The 19,871-nt window shown below is 62.4% G+C and overlaps 1 protein-coding gene across 1 annotated transcript; it reads right to left on the minus strand.

Annotated features, from left to right (window-relative positions):
- Positions 1-12,177: 12,177 nt before the first annotated feature.
- On the minus strand, positions 12,178-15,801 carry LOC308070381 (uncharacterized protein). Its single transcript, XM_080404197.1, has 5 exons — positions 14,481-15,801; positions 14,128-14,268; positions 13,639-13,779; positions 13,161-13,553; positions 12,178-12,298 (listed from the first exon to the last, which is right to left on the minus strand). Exons 1-5 carry the CDS (start codon positions 14,569-14,571, stop codon positions 12,282-12,284), a joined length of 783 nt encoding a protein of 260 aa, XP_080260323.1. The 5' UTR covers positions 14,572-15,801; the 3' UTR covers positions 12,178-12,281.
- Between the last annotated feature and the right edge of the window lie 4,070 nt (positions 15,802-19,871).

The following is a 19,871-nucleotide window of genomic DNA, read 5'->3' on the forward strand; positions in this document are numbered from 1 at the left end:
AAGAACTGACCCTCCGTCTACGGACAGAAACACCAGGCATGGTGATCTGCTCCTGCTCCAAGGTTCTTCCTCCCCGTTCCCTTCCCTTCTGAATTATGTTCTTTCCCAAAAAATCCTCATTCCCCTCCATAATAGCACCTTGAACGTGTATTTTACCCACGCGTCAAGGCAGTTGGTGCACAGAATGAAGCGAGCCCTATGGGGGCAGGGCACAGGCTGCACAGCTGCATGCCCCAGCAGCGCAGGACTTGGTGTGCAGCGTTGGCACTGGGGGTGAGGCGTGGCGGGACCACCAGCAGGTGAGCTGCAAGCACCCCACTCTCAGCCCTCTGACGTGTGTCGGGCGGCTGGCCTTGGAACGTGTCAGGCAGCAACAGCAGCCCAGGGTCACCAGGCGTTTGCTGACAAATGCAGACAGGGAAATGCAGCCAGTGCTGCATGGGAGCTGGGGGAAGGCAAAATCGAATAATCTTCAGTTAGGAGAAAAGACCAAACATGAACACAGCTAGTGAGGCTGGCACCTCCTGCCTGGAGCTTCTCCTCATTAGACAAAGGGATAGAAAATGGTTGATGCGCTTCCCTGGGAGGACTGTGAGGCCAGGGGGGACGTTCAGAAAAACAAAGTCAGGAATTTGAGACGTGGCTGCTGCATTAACTGACTTAAAACTTGATAGCCAGGACTCTCTAACCTCATGGGAAAGGTGCGACAGCTCAGGTGCCATTTCTCACCCTGATGGCTAGAAATCCCTTGGAGGCACAGGCCACCACCCCTTGACCGTGGAGGTGAATTAATTGTGAAAACACTGGCACAGAAAAAGGAACGAATGCGAAGCAGAGGCTGGGTGCCAGCACCTCCCGTCCCTTCTGCTGCGCAGGGAGGACAGTTGAAGCCCCTGGGACGCAGCCGGGGACGTAGCTGGAGTGCCGGCTGTGGCAGCGCTTGGCAGGCAGCAGTACTGGGAGGCTGATGGCAGTGGAGGGCAGGTGGGAGCCCCATGGATCCAACAGTTGCTGCGGGGAGGGTCCCAGCCTGCACACATCTGATTCCCGGGCTGTCTTGAAAGCCCCTCTCTATTTGCGACAGGCACCTAGAAGCAACTCGTGAAGGCTTTCCTGTTGCTGTGATGGTTTTGCCCAGCACTGTGAGCCCTCGGGGCGCTGGGCAAGAGGAAGGCAGCTCGGGCATGAGCACAGCATGGTGCAGTTGTCACCGAAACAGCCCCCAGCTCTGCCGGCTCCTCCCGTCCCCAATCCTGTCCCCATGCTCTGCCGGCCCCATCACGCTCCAAAACAGCCGTGTTGCTGCCCGGGAAACCTAATTCTCACTGAGCTGCTGCAGGGCAGGATTCAATAACAGAGAAGTTTTATCCAATAAGGGGAGTTGGAGCACAGGGACAAAATATTGAATTAAAAAGCAAAACCAGGAGCAAAATCAAAGTATACAAAAAGCCCTCAAGGAAATGAAAAGATGAGGATGAGCTGGCCGCCCTGGGTGGTGGGCTCTTCATGGGGCCAGCGCCAGCCTGTCCTGTGGAACAGTAGAGCAAGTAGCACAGCTGTGGGAAGAGGCTGGAGGCTCTCAACAAGCTGGAGCAAACCCTGTGACTTAGCTCGGACAGGAGGGTCCTTTGACCCCAGGGAAGCCTGGCTCCACACCCCCAGGCACCCTCCCTCCGCGAGGGCCAGGGTATGGCCAATGCCCTCGTGGCTTGACTGTCCCTGCAGCCCAAGGACTGCTCAGCCAGAGGCGATGGGACCTAAAGCACTATCCCCCTCTTCGGGGGCTCCAGGGTGTCTCAGGACAAAGCAAAACAGACCTTATCTGACTTCTTTCCCTTAACCACACCAGCACAAATGGGCACAGAGGGCTGCTGGTGGCATGGTGGCATTGTGGCCTCCCCAGCTGTGGAGGCACAGAGGAGCTGGGACCCGGCAGCCGCTGGCAGTGGGGAGAAGCCCCAGCTGCCACAATGGTCCCAGCAGCACTGCACGAGTGCCCATATGGAAACATTTCCTCAGCTCAGCCCGGCAGGGCTGCTGGGGGATGCTCGGCACCACAGCTGGGAGCAGTAGTGGGAGGAGGAGGAGAGGAGGAGAATCCCAGTTTAATTTTATTCTGAGTTCAGGTTTCAATCCAGACGCCTCGAGATCTAATTCCGAATAAATAATTGTACTGAGTAACCCTGGTCCCCCGGTGATTAACTAAACACACTGAGGCTCGCTGAAATTGAATTAGTGGTGTGCACTCAGCCGTTATTACCCTCCCCATTTCATGAATATTAATGAGGGGTTATTAAGAAATGTAAATGATGCCTCAGGGGGTTGGGAGCACGGGGAGGGGGGTGCAGGGCAGTGGGGGTTGATATGACAAACCATTAGGAAAACAGCCTGATTGAAGCCACTTTTTAATTATGTCAGATCTCGCTTTCTTGGGTGCAGCAGTGTTTCCGGATGCTTTCGTTTTTATTAAAATGAGAAAAAGGGAACAAGTTATAGCTGGAATGTAAAATGAGCATTTGCAAAGTGGCAAAGCTGCACCCTGGCAGCGGAGGGTGGTGGCAGGGCCCTGCTTGCAGCTGCCTGCACCCACAGGCTCCCCACCGCCACCAGCCCAGGCTGGCTCCCAGCCGGGCTCCCCCATGCCGCTGGCACAAGGAGGGGGACATGGCACCCCATGGCACCCTCAGCTCAGCCACGAGGGTCCCCGCAGCCCCTGGCTCCCCTGCCACAGCCCCACTCCCTGCAGCCCCTTTCCTCCCAGTTCAGCATCGCTGGTCAGGAAAGAGTGGCTGTGATAAAACTCATGCATTTTAACAGGTTCTTGCAGGCGCTCCCCGCGCCGCTGAATAAAAGCTGACAGGTGCAGCTGAGTTAATCAGAGTGGATAATGGAGGGAAAGAAAGAAATCTCAGACCAAATTGCTGCAGAAATCATGAGCCGGGGCTCAAAACTATCCAATTAAACTGGGATGAAACTTAAAGGGGAAAATGGCCATTCTCTGAGCCCGGAGCCGCCAAGTGTGGAGGAGCCTCCGTCCTGCGGGAGGGATGTGCCACCGGTGCCATACTGGGCGCCTCGGTCCCACCAGTGCTGCCGCATCGGCGTTTGCTGGTAAAAGAAAGCAGGCCTGGAGCTCTTCTTCCAGAGGGCAACGTTAGATCCAACACTTTGTTGGCGTGATGAGCGTGGCACCCGCCAGGCCCTGGTTCTGCTGTGGCTGCCATCCTGCCGTGCCAACCGCAGTCGTCTGTGCCCTGCATGCAGCAAACACCAAACCCATCACCCAAATGGCTTGGGGCGGGCTGGGCTATCAGACAAGTTAAAAAATGTGCATTTAATGTAGTTGAGGTGCATTACTGCGGCCAGTGGAAACCTGCCGGCATTACTGCGGTGTTATCACGGATAGATCGGACAGCCTGGGATGGGAATCCGCATGGGAGTTTGTTAGGATTCAGGTCTCTCCACGCTGATAGCTTCGTAATGCCAGGCTTGCCTCTTAATTGCACCCCTAAGTGTTGAAATTACTGAAGAGTAAAATGCAAATGGACTGTAACCTTTCTGGAGCTCGCCCCGGTGTTACCACACCGGCTCTGTGCCGAGACGCCTGCATTTCATTCCTCTTTCTTAATTGCTAATAGAGCTGCCGGGAGATTCTCTCCTAAGGCCCCGGTAGGGAGAGGAGAGGTCCCTCTCTGGGGTCGCACCCCAGTTCCACCAAGCTCAGGGCACTGGGGCAGCTCTGGGAGCTGGCCCCCACCACGTGACGCCAGCTGCAGCCCCACGGCCCCACAGTCCCACGGCCCCACACAGCCCAGCCGGGGCTGCCGGGTGACAGACCAGAGCACAGAGCAAAACGTGCAGCCTTTGCCCTCCCTCTCTGGTGCCGCCTTCCCAGCCCAAGAGCTTCGGTGTAACACCTGCCGCGGGTCCTGGCCAGGGTCCTGACATACTGGGCACTGGGTGCTGGGGTCCCAGGGCGCTGGGTGCTGGGGCAAGTGCTCGCCAAGCCAGACAGCGCTGTGGGGCCGGGAGGTGCAGGTGCTGGCAGGAGAAGCCAGCTGTGGCATTAAGGTTAATGAGATTTTCATGAACCTGCCGATTCATTTGGCAGGCAGGTAGGGGGGCCAGGACCCTGGTAATTAAATGGAGCTGACCTGTGAAATCGGGCTGTGAGGGGCTGGAGCGAGCAGAGTGGAGGGTGGGAAGGGGAAGAGGTGCCAGGAGGTGGCCAGCGGCCACAAGCCGTGGTGGGGTGGCTGTGGCCGTGGCTGGGCTGCTCCCTCCTTGGCACCCATGCTGGCACTGCTCACCGTCCCGGCACAGCTGGAGCGCTGGTGCCAGAGCAGCACCTTATTTGTGGCTCTGCTTCCCTGAGTTAAACTCCACAAAGTGTGACAATCAAAATTAAAGATTTCTCCAGAAAGACAGCCTGGGGGGAAATCACTGCTGAGGCCGACAGAGATTTCCCAACGGTGACTTTTAAATTAAAGGGGAAAAAAATTTCTTTAATTTGGCAGCATGCTTGGGATGCAGCTCACTGGGCACGTTATTATCCAGCTCAGCAAATGCTCCCAGAATTCACTCACACTCCAAATTACTGATCTCTCCATGAGGCAGTGTATCCCTCCCTGCCTGTGCTGGCATCCACTGGCACCAGGGGCCTGTGGCGCAGCCCCATGGGCAGCAAGCGGGACAGGGACCAGGCTGTGCCCTGCCACCCCAGAGCCGAGCCCTGGTGGGTGCCCCCTCCCCATGCCATCCCAGCTCCTTGATGGTGGAAAATGGCCGGATTCTGCTCCTGCACAGGATGAGCCCAGCCCCAGCCAGCACAGTGATGCCCCAGGACACCCACACCGGCACAGCTGATTCCTATTCCCACTCCCAGCCCCTCTTGGTATTTAATGGTGCAAATCCAGACTGATCAGGGCTGGGTATATCAGCACTGCCAGGCGCGTGTGTGTCTGCCCATGGGTCACCCACTAAACACCCACCAGTGCCAGTGGTCCCTAACAAGAAGACGGGGGGATGAGGGGCACTCAATGTTTTAACAACTTTCTTTCCAAGCAGAGTGTGAGCTCTTTGATGCTGCCTAAAGCACGACCCTGCCCGCAGCCCAGGTGCTGGCTCTGCACTGTGCGGTGGGGACAGTGGCTGCCTCTGCGTCCCTGTGACGCTGCTACCCACCACGTGCCCAACCGCCAGGGCGGCCAGTGCGGCCCCTTCCCGAACATGGGCTGACTCGGGTGCTTGCCACGGAGCCCCAGGAGCCTCTGCAGACCCCCTGTGTCAGCACGGGGGCCATGGGTGTGCAGCTTTGCTGGCTAGGTTACATGCTGGACCCAAAGCACCAGTGGACACCGTCACTGTCAAAGCCTGCTCATTGAGATCAGAGGCACCTGCACACCTGAGACGCACCTCACCATGCTCTGCCATGCCATACGGTAGCACGGAGAGCACTGCAGCACAGCAAAGCACTGGGGCATGGTGAGCACTGCAGCACAGCAAAGCACCGCAGCACACCGAAGGGCTGGGGCATGGCGAGCTCTGTGGCGCAGCAAAGCACCATGGCTCCACACCACCTCTGTGCTACTCCAGGATGCTGCAGGGATGTGACACTGTCCTTGTGTCCCCACAGGGATGCCCCGAGGCCTTTCCTGTGCCCCGTGGGTGAGGACAGAGCTCCTGCCATCCACCTCATCCTGACACATGCCAGCGGCTCCCACCAGGCTGGGCATGGAGCACAGCAAAGGGGTTTACTGCCATATCCAGAGAAGCTGCCACTAGTCCCCAGCATAGGAGCTGCCCAGGGCCATAGGGAATGGTGCGCAGGGCCAGCCCTGCTTGGCCAGGGTACAGAACCACAGGCGGCATGGCCAGCCCCAGACCCGCCTGCCCTGGCACAGCTCTTCCCCTTCTCCCCCCGCCCCTTCAAGATGAAGCAATGAAATTATTTTTCTACTTGAGTAGTTTTCAATTTAGATTAAGAAAAATCTGTGCTCCGTTAGCAACATTGCAGTAAATCACAAGCAAGCGGCACTCCACAGCTGACAGCCCGATCGCTTATCGGCTGCAAACCTTTTTTCACTTTGACAGGCTCCAAGTGTGACATTGAGCGAGGGCAGTGGCAGCCCAGTGGGGATGCTGCGCGGGGAGGCAGACCCCACCTGGCACGCACCCGGGGGCACCACAGCTCAGCTGTGGCTGCAGACAGCGCCCAAAGCAGGCAGGCAGTCCCAGGCAGGATCAGGCCCTTGGGCATCACAGACTGGAGACGCAAAGGGCGGCACCAGCCCCCCCCTGCCTGCAGCGCCAGCTCAGCCAGCCCATGGCACTGCTCCTGGGGCCACCCACAGGAGCCATACCAGGGGGACGTGCTCCCTCGCTATTGTCCCACCCGATCCCTCCAGCCCAGCACACCACAGCAGCATGCCAGGGCTACACCAAGCACCTGCCGCCAAGGCCACTTGGTGCTCCACTGTCTTGCCGAGCCTTGGCTTTCACCCATCCATCACCACTGGCAACCTGGTGGCACCCGACATGGTTGTGACAGTGGCCATCGCCAGCTGCACTGGGAGTGGATCCCTGTCCTCATGCCTGTCTCTATGTTGCCACCATCCTCACGTCAGCACCATCAAAAGGAGCATTTGACAGAAAACAAACCTTTTTTTTCCCTCTGGTTCTTCCAGCTCGTTTATTGCTTGCACGGGGCAGGCAGAGCTGTCAGTGCCTGAACCTCACTCATCCGTTTAACCTTGGGGGAAGAAACACATTTGTGCCGGATAACGTGCATCAGATGGTGGCACGGGGAGCGCCTGTAGCTGCTGCACCTGATGGATGGGCTACACGGGCCTCGCCTGACCTGTGCTTGTATGTTATCTGCATTGCTGCGGGAGGCTTTTCATCACGCCGACAGCTCCAGCATCACCTGCCTGGCAGGAGCTCCTCACCAGGGATGGCTGCCGGCAGCAGCGGCCAGGAGGGGCTTGGCTACGAGGCTGTGGATGGCACCATGGCAGGCAGCGAGCCACCATGCCACGGGAGGGGAGAGGCAGCTATGCCTAGGGGAGGGTTGGCAGGCTGTACCCATGCTACGTGCCTGGCTGCAGTGGGGCTGGAAGGATGGGGACAGCCCCACTGGGAGCAAGGCTGGTGCCTGCAATGCCCAAGGGGACAGAGGACACCCTCACCGCTGGCAGTGCCACCAGCCTGGGTGAAAGGAAGAGGCCAAGCTGTTGCACTTGTCCTTTGGGTGACATTTTGCCAACAAGGGGTCCTGTGACAGTGACAAAGAGGGTACGGAGCTGGGCAGCCCAGAGCCCCAGTGACGGATGAGCGCTGCCAAGTGCCGACACAAAAGCCATTTGGTGTGGGGAAATGATAGATGCTAACACTAATTTTAAGCACAGGCAGCCGAATTCCTCCAGACAGTTGCGGCGCTCAGGATTTAGGGCACAGCTGCTGGGTTCAGATAAGGTGTGAAATCAGCCCGGCGTGCAGGGTGTTACTTAATAATGAACGTCTCATGATGGATGGGGGTGGCTCAGCAATATAACCTCCACATTTGGAGCCTTTCAAATCTCTTGCCATCAATCCTGGTCCCTGCCAGGCAGCGGGAGGGGGAGCTGGGAGCTGGCAGCGGGCGCATGTCCCACCAGGTGGGCACCACAACTTGGGCTGCACAATTTCTCCCTGGCACCACCGGCACCTTCACGGCTGGCAGCAGTGCTGGAGGGGCCTGGGGCCGGATCCTGCCCAGTCCAGGGTGGCCACAGCTGGTCCCTCCAGTGCTGCCACAGCATGGCCCCACGCAGCTCCTCTCCTCCCTCGCCGCCCATAGTGCATTGCTGGCCTGCGGTGATCTGGGCTGCCTGCATGAGGAAGGGGACAGTGAGATGTCACACCCTCCCCAGGGTCACCCCTGCTCACCCAGCACCACGCCTGGAGCCAATGTCGCCCCGCCACGACAAGCAGGCTCTGACCCACGTGGGTAGTGCCAGGACATGGTGCCAGCCCAAAATATTTATGGTAAAAGCAATGCTGGAAATGGCAAGTTCCGGGCTTGTCTGTAGCATTTAATCTTTCTTCTGACCTTATAAAAAAATCTATTTGTGTTGAGATTTTAAATTCACTTCTTAAATCACCCACTACAGGCTTCACACCGTATTAATTTCTCCTCAAGCAAATGAGTTTGGTATTTGCGCTTTTCCAGTACCACCAATGCCAGAGCACAGGGACGATGCATGCCGTATCCGCCCCCCCCAGACCTGCACCCTGCTCCCTCACCCTGTGCTTGCTCACCCTGTGCACGCCCCTCATGCACGCTCATCCCCTTGCACGCTCACCGCCATGCATGCCCCTGCATGCACGCTCACTCCTGTACACGCTCATCCCCTTGCACGCTCACCGCCATGCATGCCCCTGCGTGCACGCTCACTCCTGTACACGTTCATCCCTCCCTTGCACGCTCACCGCCATGCATGCCCCTGTGTGCACGCTCACTCCTGTACACGCTCACCCCTCCCTTGCACGCTCACTGCCATGCATGCCCCTGTGTGCACGCTCACTCCTGTACACGCTCACCCCTCCCTTGCACGCTCACCGCCATGCATGCCCCTGCGTGCACGCTCACTCCTGTACACGCTCACCCCTCCCTTGCACGCTCACCGCCATGCATGCCCCTGCGTGCACGCTCACTCCTGTACACGCTCACCCCTCCCTTGCACGCTCACTCCGCTGCACGCCCCTGCGTGCACACGCTCATTCTCCAACACGCTCACCCTCCTGCTCGGCACACACAAGGCCCCCCGAAGGGACCCCAGGGTAGAGGCCCGAGCAGGACGGCCACAGCTGCCGCCTCCCAGGAGGAAGAGGATGGTGACTCGGAGCCGGGGACGAAGGCCAGAGCAGGCTGGCGCGGCAGGAGCACCCAGCCCGGCTGCGGGGCGGCGGCAGCGGGTCCCCCGGGCGCCGGGGCCCTGCCCCGGCCCCTGTTGCCCCCGCCCCCCGGCAGGTCCCTGCAGCCCCCGGGGCGACGGGGCCCTTCCGCCCTGCGGCGGCGGGGCTGCGGGGCTACGGGGGGGCCGGGGCTGAGGGGGGAGGCCCGGGGCTGCGGGACGGGGCTGCTGGGGGGCCCGGGGCTGAACGGGGGACCGGGGCGGCTGGAGGCCGCTTGGGGGTCCGGGGCTGGACGGGGGCGGGGCTGCCGGGGGCGCAGGCCGGGGGCAGCACGGCGCCGTCAGGGGGGTGCCCGGGCCGCGGGGCCCGTTCCCGTGCAGGCGCCCGGGAATGCGAACCGGGACGCACCCGGGGCAGTGCGCGAACAGCGCCAACCCCGATCCCGGTCGCGGGGCACTTTGCTTGTGCCGTGAGGCCGGGCCTCGCCTCCCCTCCCTCTCCTGGATCTGGCGGCCGGTTCATTGCCGGTTCTGCGCCTGGGGGGCTCCGCCGGGCGCCCCCAGCCCGCGGCCCGGCGCGGAGCTCTGCGGGTCCTGCCGCCGCGGAGCCCCGAGGGCGGGGGGAGGGGCGGCCGGGTCCGGGCAGCGCCGCCGCGCAGCAGCCCCCCGCCCCGGCGGCCCCGGCTGCTCCAGCCCGGAACCCGCCCGCCCCTTCCCAGCCCGAAGGTTGGACCCCCGAGGCGGGAGCAGCACCAGCCAGGGCACGGCACGGCGCCGGGCAGGCAGGGAGATGTCGTGATCTGCTTAATGGGCATGAGCAGAGTGCCAAACCGCTGATTTACTGCCGAGGAAACGCTTAATTTAGGCAATGTATTTAAAGGAACTAATTAGAATTGTATTAATATTTATGGGCCTTATGGAGAAGCTGATAGTCCCTATTTGAGGGTATTAACTGTTATCTTATACTGGGCAGGACCGTGCTGTTTGGAGGCAACTTTAATCGTGGTGAAAGCAGCCAAGATCTCGCCAGAAGCCGGTGACGGCAGCCTGCCCACCACCGCACATCCAAACCATGTTTGCAGCGCTAATGAATATCTGCTGGAATTAATAAGCCTGCCCATGGTGTCCTACCCCCCAAGCATCCCTCTGAGCATCCCTCTGACAAGGGATGGGTGTAGCCGCCTGCTCAGGGCTCTGCCGTGGATGATGGGGGGCCAAGGGAGCTTGAGCCCCCCCTCCTCCAGCCCCTCAGAGCAGCAGCACAGTCCCCACACCAGCCACAATGAATGTTCCCACTCCTGCTGCTGCCAGGGTTCCCTTCTATCCGGCCCAGAGAAGGGTGCCAGGAGGGGTCCAGGGGCAGGCAGCCCCAGCGGCCCCCAGCTCATCCATAACCAGCTCCCTGCCCGCACCCAACCTCTCGCTATAGCAAAGTTCGCATCAATTTTCCTTCCCCTCATTTGTCTGTAAACCATGAAGAAAAATCACCACCGTCTGCCCGCATCAGGCCGCCGTGGTGATGTATGGCTGTAATAAAAAACCCATTTTGGGAGGCCGCTTCCCCGTGCCGCCAGCCGGCATGCCACGCGTGGCTGTGCCACCATCCACACTGTGCCACGAGGCCGGGGCTGCCGCTTGCCAGGCCCCCCTGCACCTCCATCCCCGTCTCGCCGCAGCTGGCTGTTACAGACAGGAGCTATTAAAGCCGTTACAGAGCAGCAGCCTCTGTGGCAGCGTTCAGGCAGCCAGTGCTGTTAAACCCCAAGAGACAGATTGTGGAGGACAGCCCGATGGGGGCTGAGTGGGGGGCAGCCTGCCTGCGCTGGGCACCCTCCTCGCACCAAGCAGGGAGCAGCCCTGGGCTCCCGCCTGAGCTCCCACACAGTGGTCACACCACACACTGGCTCCAGGGACAGGGCCCTGGGGATGAGATGATGGCCCCCCTGCCCACCCCACATGGGGACTTTCATCTATGCAGCCACAGCACCAGCTCAGGGCTGAGCAGAGCAGGGGGGAAGGGAGCTGAATAATAAATGGGCACTTCCAGGAGGTTTTCATCTTTTCTGTTTCAAGTTCCTCACTGTCTCTGCCTGCGGAGCTCACCAGTGGCACAAGGGGAGGCAGCAAGCATGGCACCATCTGGTTGCTGCAGATTTGGCACAAAACCCTGCTCTGCTTGAGTAAATGCCACTCTTGAGGCACTCCTACCCCCTAAGCCTGGCCCCGGGAGGTCAGGGGCACCAAGGCACTGCCAGAGCAGGTGGGCATCACCCACCAGTCTGGCACCAGCTCCCCGGTAGATGCCCAGAGCAAGGGTTCTCCTGCAGCTGCCCCGCAATTCATCACCCCCGTGCCTGGAGGCCGTGCCAAGCTCAGGCCCAGTGCACCCCCCTGCTTTGCCCACCCCTGAGCCCAGCCCAAGGCTCCCCAGTGCAGCAGGCAGAGGCCTGGGTGTCACCACTGTGGGATGGCCGTGGTGGTGCTACTGTCCTGAGGCACACCAGGTGCTCTGTGCTCTTACCAGCCTTCCCAGGAACATCCCCAGCATCTGCAGGCAGCCCACTCAGGCACAGACCCCTCCCCTCTCTGGGCTCTCATTAATTAGCAAATTAATACAATGTGAGTGCTGACAGGAGGTGTTTCTGGGGAAGACCTGCAGGTTCCTGGCTTGCAGGTGGTGGTGCCCAGCAGGGATGGTGCCACCCCCATGGGAGCTGCTCCTGCGTCTCCCCCAGCCCTAGCTGCACCCTGCACCCACCCACGCCAAGCTCCAGGCAGCAGCAGGAACATGGCAGCTCCCAGGACAGGCATTGGGACCAGCCAGCACTGCAGGACGAGCAGGGAAGGACACGAGGCCTCGTCCCCAGCCCAGAGCCCAGCTGGCAGCAGGCTGGCATGGGGACAGGTACCCATGGCCTGTCCCACACCCAGCACAGCAGTGTGACTTGCCTCCCCCGGCCGTGCTCTCCTCAGGCATTAAGTAGCTGGAGGTGCTTGGCCAGGGCGGGGGGGGGGGGGGGGGCTGTCCCTGCGGGGCCACTGAGGGCCCGGGGAAGGGGCCATGTCTGGGAGGGATGTTTCACACCAGAGCCAGCACTGCCCAGCTCCATGCAGCCACACGAGGTACCAGGGTCACTGCCCCAGCTGCCTGCTGTGGGGGCCAGGCTGAGGCCAGGGTTTGGGCTTACAGCACCAGCACAGGTAGACATGGCTGGGAAGGGAAGCAGGAAGGCACTGGGGAGCATGTGGAGCTGTGGGTCAGGTGAGACAGCGGAGACTGGGCTGCTGCAAGCCAGGCATCCTGGCAGCTTTATTGTATGGAGCAGAGTGGCACTCCAGACTCTGGCCCCCGGGGCTGCCAGCCCCACTGCTTTCTCCTCCGTGGTGTCACTCTTTGGCTCTCCCTGGGTGACAAAAGGGGACAGTGAGGCGGGAGTTGCAGGCAGGGTAGGGAGGGCACTAGGGTGCTGGTACTGGGGAGCACAGCTGGCCCTAGACCTGCTGCTGCACTCACTCCTGGTGCATTCACCCCTCAGCATCTGCCCCCCAGCCCCAGGCACAGGCTGGCCCCTGGCCCACACCCCCAGGGACATGGCACTGCCAGGAGCAGCTCTTGTGGTTCCAGTGTTGCGCAGACACAACCACCATGCCAGAGAAACCAAGCAGCCACAGTGGCTGTTAAACCACCAACAGCCTCAACCACCAGTGGTAACACTCAGGAACAATGTCACAATCAGACAAGTGCCCTCACAGTGCCACCCCCCTGCCCAGGCCACCGTGGCTCTGCCAGCTCTCCCAAATGCCCACCCTGTGCCAAATGCATTCAGCAGTGGTGTGGGAAGGCAAACTGCAAGAGCAGGCTTTTCTCCCAACCCGTGCAGGCTGAGCACCTTGGTGGTCAGGTTTCCTACTTTGATAATCAGGCTGCAAAATTATGATTACTAACATTATTGCCTGGCTGACCAAAGATGACGCCAGCTCCCAGGACAGAGCTGTGAGCTGCTTGAAACCACCCAGCATAAACACCTGGAGACCCCAGGCTGCACACTGGGGCCCAGGGGTACGGTGTGCCGGGGTGATGGGGGATGCTGCTGCTTTCCCTGCTGTGGCAAGGCTGCCCTCGCTCCGTGGCGAGGCCAGCAGACCTTCTAGGTCCGGCTGCCTGGCTGCAAGCAGTACAGCTCTGTGCTCCCACCCCATGCCAAGCCCCCACCTCTGCCCAGGCAGGGGCAGCCCAGTATGGCCCAGTCCAGCCTGTACTCTCACCCAGTTGCTGGCAGACTTGCTGGCACTCCTCCACCATCCTGAAGTTGTTGGCATTCCCCTGACAGCCACCGTAGATGAATGGCTGGCAGGTCCCTGTGGCAGGGTTGTAGGCATAGCGACGGAAGAGTCCCCTGCATGGGCCACGCACAGGTGGGAGGTGACAGATGTCACCTGAGGACACAGGGCCTTTGGAGGCAGCAGGACCCAGGCGGTGGTCCCAGCCGGTGGGCAGGTGCCAGGCTGTGATACGTTTGTCCGGAGGAAGGCAGCCGCGGCCGCAGCCGGTGAAGCAGCACTTCTCACGGTGGGGACAATCGGTGTCATCACTGCAGGAGCTGTTGCAGGGGGCGAAGGTGTGCAGCACCCTCCTCTTGGGGCAGACGCCCGGTTTGGCTGTGGGTGGGAAGGACACCGGCTCACGCATGGGGTCTGTCCTGGCTGTGGCCCCCCTCCCGCCAAGCCCCCCAGCTGCCCTTACCTGGCACCGGCTGCGTGCAGTGGACGTGGCAGCCCATGCTGCAGCACTTCCCGCTGCCTCTGCACTCGCTGTCGCTGCCACACTCCACCAGGCAGATGGTCACCAGGCCGGGCTTGGGCCGCGGGCAGGAGCCCCTCTTGGCTGGGGGTTGCCAGTAGGGTCAGGACCCCACCAGCCCCTGCCTACTCCCACCGCCCAGCCAGCCGCGGGGTGCCCGCCTCCGGGTCTTGCCGGCAGGGAGCGACAGGCACCCCTGCCACCCTTCGCCAGGGGGGCTGGGGGCCGGGGGAGCAGCCACCCCCGCCGGCCCCTGCGCGGGACGCAGCCCCCAGGCAGTGGCTCTCGCATGAGCCCGGCCAGGCCACCAGGCCAGGCCAGGCGGGGCGCGGGTCTGGCAGGGCTGCAGCCCGCCCGCCCCCCCCCCCCCCCCCCCCCCGAGGGCAGAGCACGGGCTCGTCGGGGGCTGCTGGGGAATGGACACCCCCTCACCTCCAGCGGGCAGCCGGCACTCCCGCCCGCAGCCAGTGCTGCAGCAGCGCTCGCTGCCCGGGCAGTCGCCATCCGAGGAGCAGAAGCTGTCGCAGGACTTCAGGGGGGTCCCGCTGGGTGGGGGGCACTCGCCGTACTTCCCTGGGAGGGCGGGCAGGGGGTTACGGGGTGGAGGCAGGGCCCCCCAGCCTGGGCAGCGCCCCCCCACCCCCCTCCCCTTGCACGGCTCGGTGCCGGCGGGAGAGGCGGGACGCGGGGGGACACCTCCCCGACCCTCCCGGAGGCCCGCTCGGCCGCGGGCTCTGCGGCAGGTGGCCCACCCAGCGCACCCCGGCCGGGGGGCCGGGGCTCACCTGGCAGGCTGTGCCCCGAGGCCAGCCGGCAGTGGCCGGGCGGGCCCGGGGGCAGCAGCAGCAGCAGTAGCGGGAGCAGCCCCGGCTTCATGGCGCTGCCCCCGCGCCGCTCGCCGCCGCTTAACTACGGCCCTGGACCCCCGGCCCCGGCCCCGGGCCGGCAGAGCGCCCCGCGACGGTCCCCGCCCCCGGACACGGGCCCGGGGCTCCCGGAGCCCGGCCCCGCTCCCCGGCCCGGCCCGCTCCGGCGGAGCAACAGCCTCCTCTGCCGGCCGCCCCCCGGAATGCCGCGCCGGGATCGGGCCCGCTGCCCACGGAGGCCACGGAGCGGCGAGACACGGCGGGTGGGAGCACAGGGGGGGCCGCGCAGCCCCAGCCTCGGCCCCAGCGCAGCACGGCTCGGAGCGGGCAGCGGGCAGCTGGCAGAGAGCGGGCAGGGGGCAAGGAAGGAAAGGAGCTACGGGCAGGGAGCAGGCAGCAGGCAGGGAGGGGGCTGTGGGCAGGGAGGGAAAGGGGCTACAGGCAGGGAGTGGGTTGCAGGCAGGAAGCAGGCAGCGGGCAGGGAGGGGGCTGCAGGCAGGGAGGGAGCTGGGGGTTTGGAGGTACAAAACACGGGCCAGGGGACAGTAGCAGGAGGACACACCAGGCTTCATGCTGCTCTGTGCTGGCAGGACTTGAACACACTGTCATTAATGGCACACAGGTATGCACCGTAACACAGGGCAGGCACGCAGCAGCTGGGTAAGAAAAGGTGCGAGGCCAAAGCCTTACAGAGCGAGGAGCCGCCAGCACCAACCAAAGCAACCAGGCGCGGCTCGGCAGAGGCTGATGACTTCCTGCATCACCACCACGGTACTGTGGCATGTGTGGTGTCGGGGCAAAGGTGCCACTCTGAGGGACCCCTGGGTACATAAACTGTGACGGACTGCTTTCACAGCCCCCGGTTATCTTCCTAATGGTTCCCTTTGTTTCAGACTAAGAGTTTCTGTAGCAACAAGTGCATTTGGCCACTTGGAGCAGGGATGACGCAAACAAGAATTTCCAAGTGGGGAAATAACGATCGTTGAGCTGTAAAACCCCGTATGAGACCGCAGAGGTCACGTCTGCCTCAGCACAAACACACCTGCTCCCAGCTGGGCTGGTCTCACAACAACCCCCCCGGAGGAGCATCTCCCCCCTCGCCCCACCCCATACACCCAGACCCTGGCCAAGGCCTTTCTCTGCAGCTCCAGCTCCAGCAGCGGATGAGCCCCTTCCACTAGCCCCTTGAAAAACCAGGTCCTGCCCCTCTCCACCCACTGCGGCCACGGGGCTGCCCCCCATGCCTGGCTACAGCACTGCCAGGCCCCCCCCCCCCCCCCCCCCCCCAGGCTGCCACTGCCCGACCTACTGGCAGCACCTGCCTGTGCCCTTTGCCATTTGGCAGGACACAGTGCCAGCACCGCTACAATTCAGCAGCGTGAGGTGCCACGGCATGGACCCTCCGTCAGGGATGTGCGCAGCCTGGCCGTGCCCTGCACTGTGTGGGATGGGGAGCAGGGAGCAAAGGTCCTGCTTGGCAGAGTTTCGGGGCGTGGCAGTGGGAGCACCGAGGGGTCTCTGCCGGCACCGAGTACACCTCACCCGCGTCACGGTCACCCTTCGCACGCTTGGCTGCACCAGGCTCTCTGTGACCTCCCCGCACCGTTGACCTTGGGCTCCCCTACCCCGTCCAGGGCTGCCTCCCGCCGGTCCCGGTGTGCAGTGAGGTGAAAGGCAGCCCCGGTGCTAACCCCGGCAGAGCACCCATCTGCTGGGACACGTCTGCAGCCGGCTGACGTGATGGCACCCAGACACCCGCCTGTCCCCACAGAGGAATGGTGCTCAGTGCACGGCGCACAGCAGTGGGTGTGCCCAGCCTGGCACGTCGCACAGGCTTCCCACGCTCTGCTCCCCCCGAGGTCACACTTGCCTGCGGGGACCGGCTGGCTGTCACCCACAGCTCCGCGGGCAGATGCAGCAGGATGTGGGCACACTGCCAGGCTGCCTGCCATCCCAGGGGAACATCCTCCTGGCTCAGTCCCCCAAGGTTCCTGTCCCATAAACTTGTCTACTCAATTGTCACGCCAGGACAGTGCTTGACATCTGCAGCATGGAGTCCTGCAGCTCGGTGAGACTAGTTGCCCTCTGCCCCTGGCTTGTGAGCCTCCCCCAGCACCCCCGGCTCCTGCAGCCATGGGAAGAAAGTCCCGTCTGTACCCTCTGGGCCACTCAGGACGTACCAGCCTTCCCCCTGTCCCCTCTTGCCCAAGCCAGAGAGTTTCAGCCTCTTCCTCTGGGCTCCCCATGGTGGTGGGGGCAGCCCTGGCCCATGGCCATGTCTCCCTTTCCCCCGGGGAGGGTGCTGTCGGGTGCTGATGTCCCCACCCTGGCTGCAGCCTGGCTGCTGGGGCTGGGGCGAAGCTGTGGTAAATGATTTCTCAGGCAATAACACATTGTGGGGCTGTTGCTGCCTCGGGCACAACTGTGAAACACAGTGAGAGTTTCGGCACCCAAAGGTTATGTGTGCGGCAGCCCCTCCCCGGCCCCACATGGATATAAACCCCCACTGACCTGCACTGGCCATCCAGCACCCGTGGGGAGCACCATGAAGTCTGCTGGCATTCTGCTCGTGGGCATCCTTGCCCTGTGTGCCCAGCTGCAGCCGGCCACTGCAGCTGCCGGGGGCATGGGTGAGTGCTTGGGGGGCATGGGGCACCTGCGTCCTGCTGGCTCTCGGGGTGCTGCGGGACTGGCTCAGGCCATGCTCAGGACCACATGAGATGAGCAGGTAAGACCAACCACACCAGCACAGAGCTCCGGGGCACCCCATGCACCACCACCAAGCCACGAGGCTCCTGCTCTGCAGCACGGAGAGGGACCACCAAGACCTGGGCCATGTGGGCAGCGCGGGCAGCATGGGCAGGCAGGAGGTCTTGACAGCAGCAGCAGGACGCGGCAGTACGGTGGGAGCTCTCCCACCCATGGGGTGCACTGGCCTTCAGCTGCCAGGCGGGTGCATGGCTGGACCCCAAGGAGGTCAGATAATTCCCCGTGCGTCAGAGCATGCGCACAGTGTGGGGACCCCGAGTTGCTGACTGCCGGGGACTGAAGTCTCCCAGAGGAAGGGACATTCCTCTCTACTGCTGTCCCCTGCTTTCCCCGCTCCGTGCTGGCAGTGGGAGGCCAGCTAGCCACCCAGGGGCACTTTGCCTGGTCCAGCAATGCTCCCCTTTTAATCATTGACCACCCTTCCTCAGCAGGCAGGGAGACGTGACTCCAGCACCTTCACCCGCAGGGCTTGGGCACAGCTAGCGTGACCGGGCTCAGTGGTGGCAGGCACTGCCACCCAGGGATGCTGCAGGGAAGAGCCTTCGGGGTCAGGCTTGGGGCTGCTGATCCCACGTCCCCAGCCAGATGCTCCCTGCCTTGGCACGAGGACAGCTGCCCACAGCCTTGCTGGCAGAGCCTCATTCCCTACAGCTGCCCCCAGCCTCTGTTGAGGAAGCACCTGGCAGAGCCAGGGTGAGGACAGCAGCATCCCAAATGCCATGCAATGGGGACAGGAGCCAAAGCATTTCTGTCTCCCGGAAAGTGACACTGAATGTGTGGGCTGGGGCCACTGGCCCTGCCACCAGCACGTTCAGTCACTCTGCAGCTGCTCCAGGTGGATGGGGGCAGCTCCAGCTGGATTGGCTACTCAGCAGCCAGCCAGGCACACTGGGCCACAACCTTGGGAAAACCCGTCAGTGCCCATGCTGTGCCCCACAGCTCGCCTTCCTCCATGGTTTCCCCCTCATCTTCTGCCGCAAGTCCATTTCTGGGCTCCCATCTGCTCCTGTCCAGCTGCTCTGGTGCAGCCCAGCTGCTGGCATCTCTGCTTGCATCCTCCCAGCTCTGGCTGCTCACCATCAGCACCAAGGACATCACACATGCTGGGCAGAGCAATTACAGGGTCAGACCAGGGCAATCACCCTCAAAAGTCAAGTGCCGCTGGCAGCGGTGCTCAGTCATGGTGGGACACCAAGGCAGCCCCTGCTCTAGCAGTGGGGACGGTGCTGCTGGGAGGGCAGTGTCAGACTGGCAGCACTGCTGCTGCTCCAGGAAAGCTGCTGCTGGGTCTGGGCAGGCTCTGTCCCTGTGCAGCACGGGCAGGGACAGCACTGGTCCCTCGCCTACATCCTGGAGAGCTGTGCTCACACCACGCAGGCGACACTCACACTTGCAGCAGTCACATTGCCACCCCTGGTCGCTGGAGCACTGTGCCCTGGCCCTGGCACAGGGGTTACTGGGCTGCAACACAGCTGTCTTTATACAGGGAGTCTTGACGTTGCCCCCGGGCTAGAAACACCAGCCCAGGCCAGTTCCCCAAAGCGCTGTCCCCATTGGGGCCTGGCCACATGGGCATAGTGGGAGTATCCTGGCCAGCCTGAGCACGGCCAGGTCCTGGCAGCCTCCCTGGCAGCTTCACGGCACCCAGCCCAGAGGGCACAGGGACAAGGACTGCCCTGCTGCTCTCCCCGCTGCCCCAGGCCCTTTCCCCCATCCCCACACATCATCCCACACAGCTGACGGCAGCAAAGTGCGGAGTGGCGGCTGGGCAGGCGGCAGGGCTGTCCACACCAGCTCCTGTTCCTGCATAAACACCCGTAGCAGGGAGGGGACCAGAGGCAAAGGCAAACATTTACTGATTTACTGCCACGCTGCTCCATGCCACATTGTTGACTGTGGGGTTAAATACCTGGAAACGGATGCCGGCAGAGCAGACACCAGCTCATGACTTGTGGCAGGGACTGTGTCCTGGTCCCATGTACCTCTGACCCATGCAGGTCTGTGGGATGCTCCAGCCCAGACCTAGGGCTGCCCCTGGAGCCTCTGCCAGCAATGAGGGCATGCCACTGGGGATGGGGCAGGTCTCACACACACCCCCCCCCCCCCATGCAGGAGAGGCTCAGCCTGCGACCATGCCCAGGATGGGGCCCAGGGAGCTGGGATGCTCTGGGATTGCCCCCCAGCAGAGGGGTCCAGCTCATGCCCCCCAGCCAGGCAGCACTGGCACCATACATAATGGCCCACGTCATGATGGCAGCCCAGCAACCTAAGGCATTGAGCCAAAACTGGGAGCTGCAAGCAAAGGGGCCAGGTTCCTCCTGGCCCCCCTGTCGCAGTGCTGAGCTGCTCCCCTTCTGTCAGCAGCTCTGGAGGAATTAAAGCCACCACTGACAGCGCCTGCGCCAGGCAGCCATCACGGGTGATCTGGGCCTTTTGGCTGGCTGGGCCTATCCAAACACGTCCTGGCTTGACGCTGCCAGGTGCCACAAAGCATCCCAGCCTGGCGGAGCGCAGCGCATGTGCCGTGGGAGGGGTATCCCA

The sequence above is a fragment of the Falco punctatus genome (assembly GCF_963210335.1).
Source record: "Falco punctatus genome assembly, chromosome: 10".
NCBI lineage: Eukaryota > Metazoa > Chordata > Aves > Falconiformes > Falconidae > Falco > Falco punctatus.

Bases quoted from the DNA above. Each gene is read 5' to 3' on its own strand.
- LOC308070381 (XM_080404197.1), bottom strand. From the start codon at position 14,571: ATGAAGCCGGGGCTGCTCCCGCTACTGCTGCTGCTGCTGCCCCCGGGC. The intron at 13,780-14,127 runs GTGAGGGGGTGT...GGCAACCCCCAG, and splicing joins GTGCCGGCTGCCCGCTGGAG to CCAAGAGGGGCTCCTGCCCG. The intron at 13,554-13,638 runs GTAAGGGCAGCT...TCCCACCCACAG, and splicing joins CTGCACGCAGCCGGTGCCAG to CCAAACCGGGCGTCTGCCCC.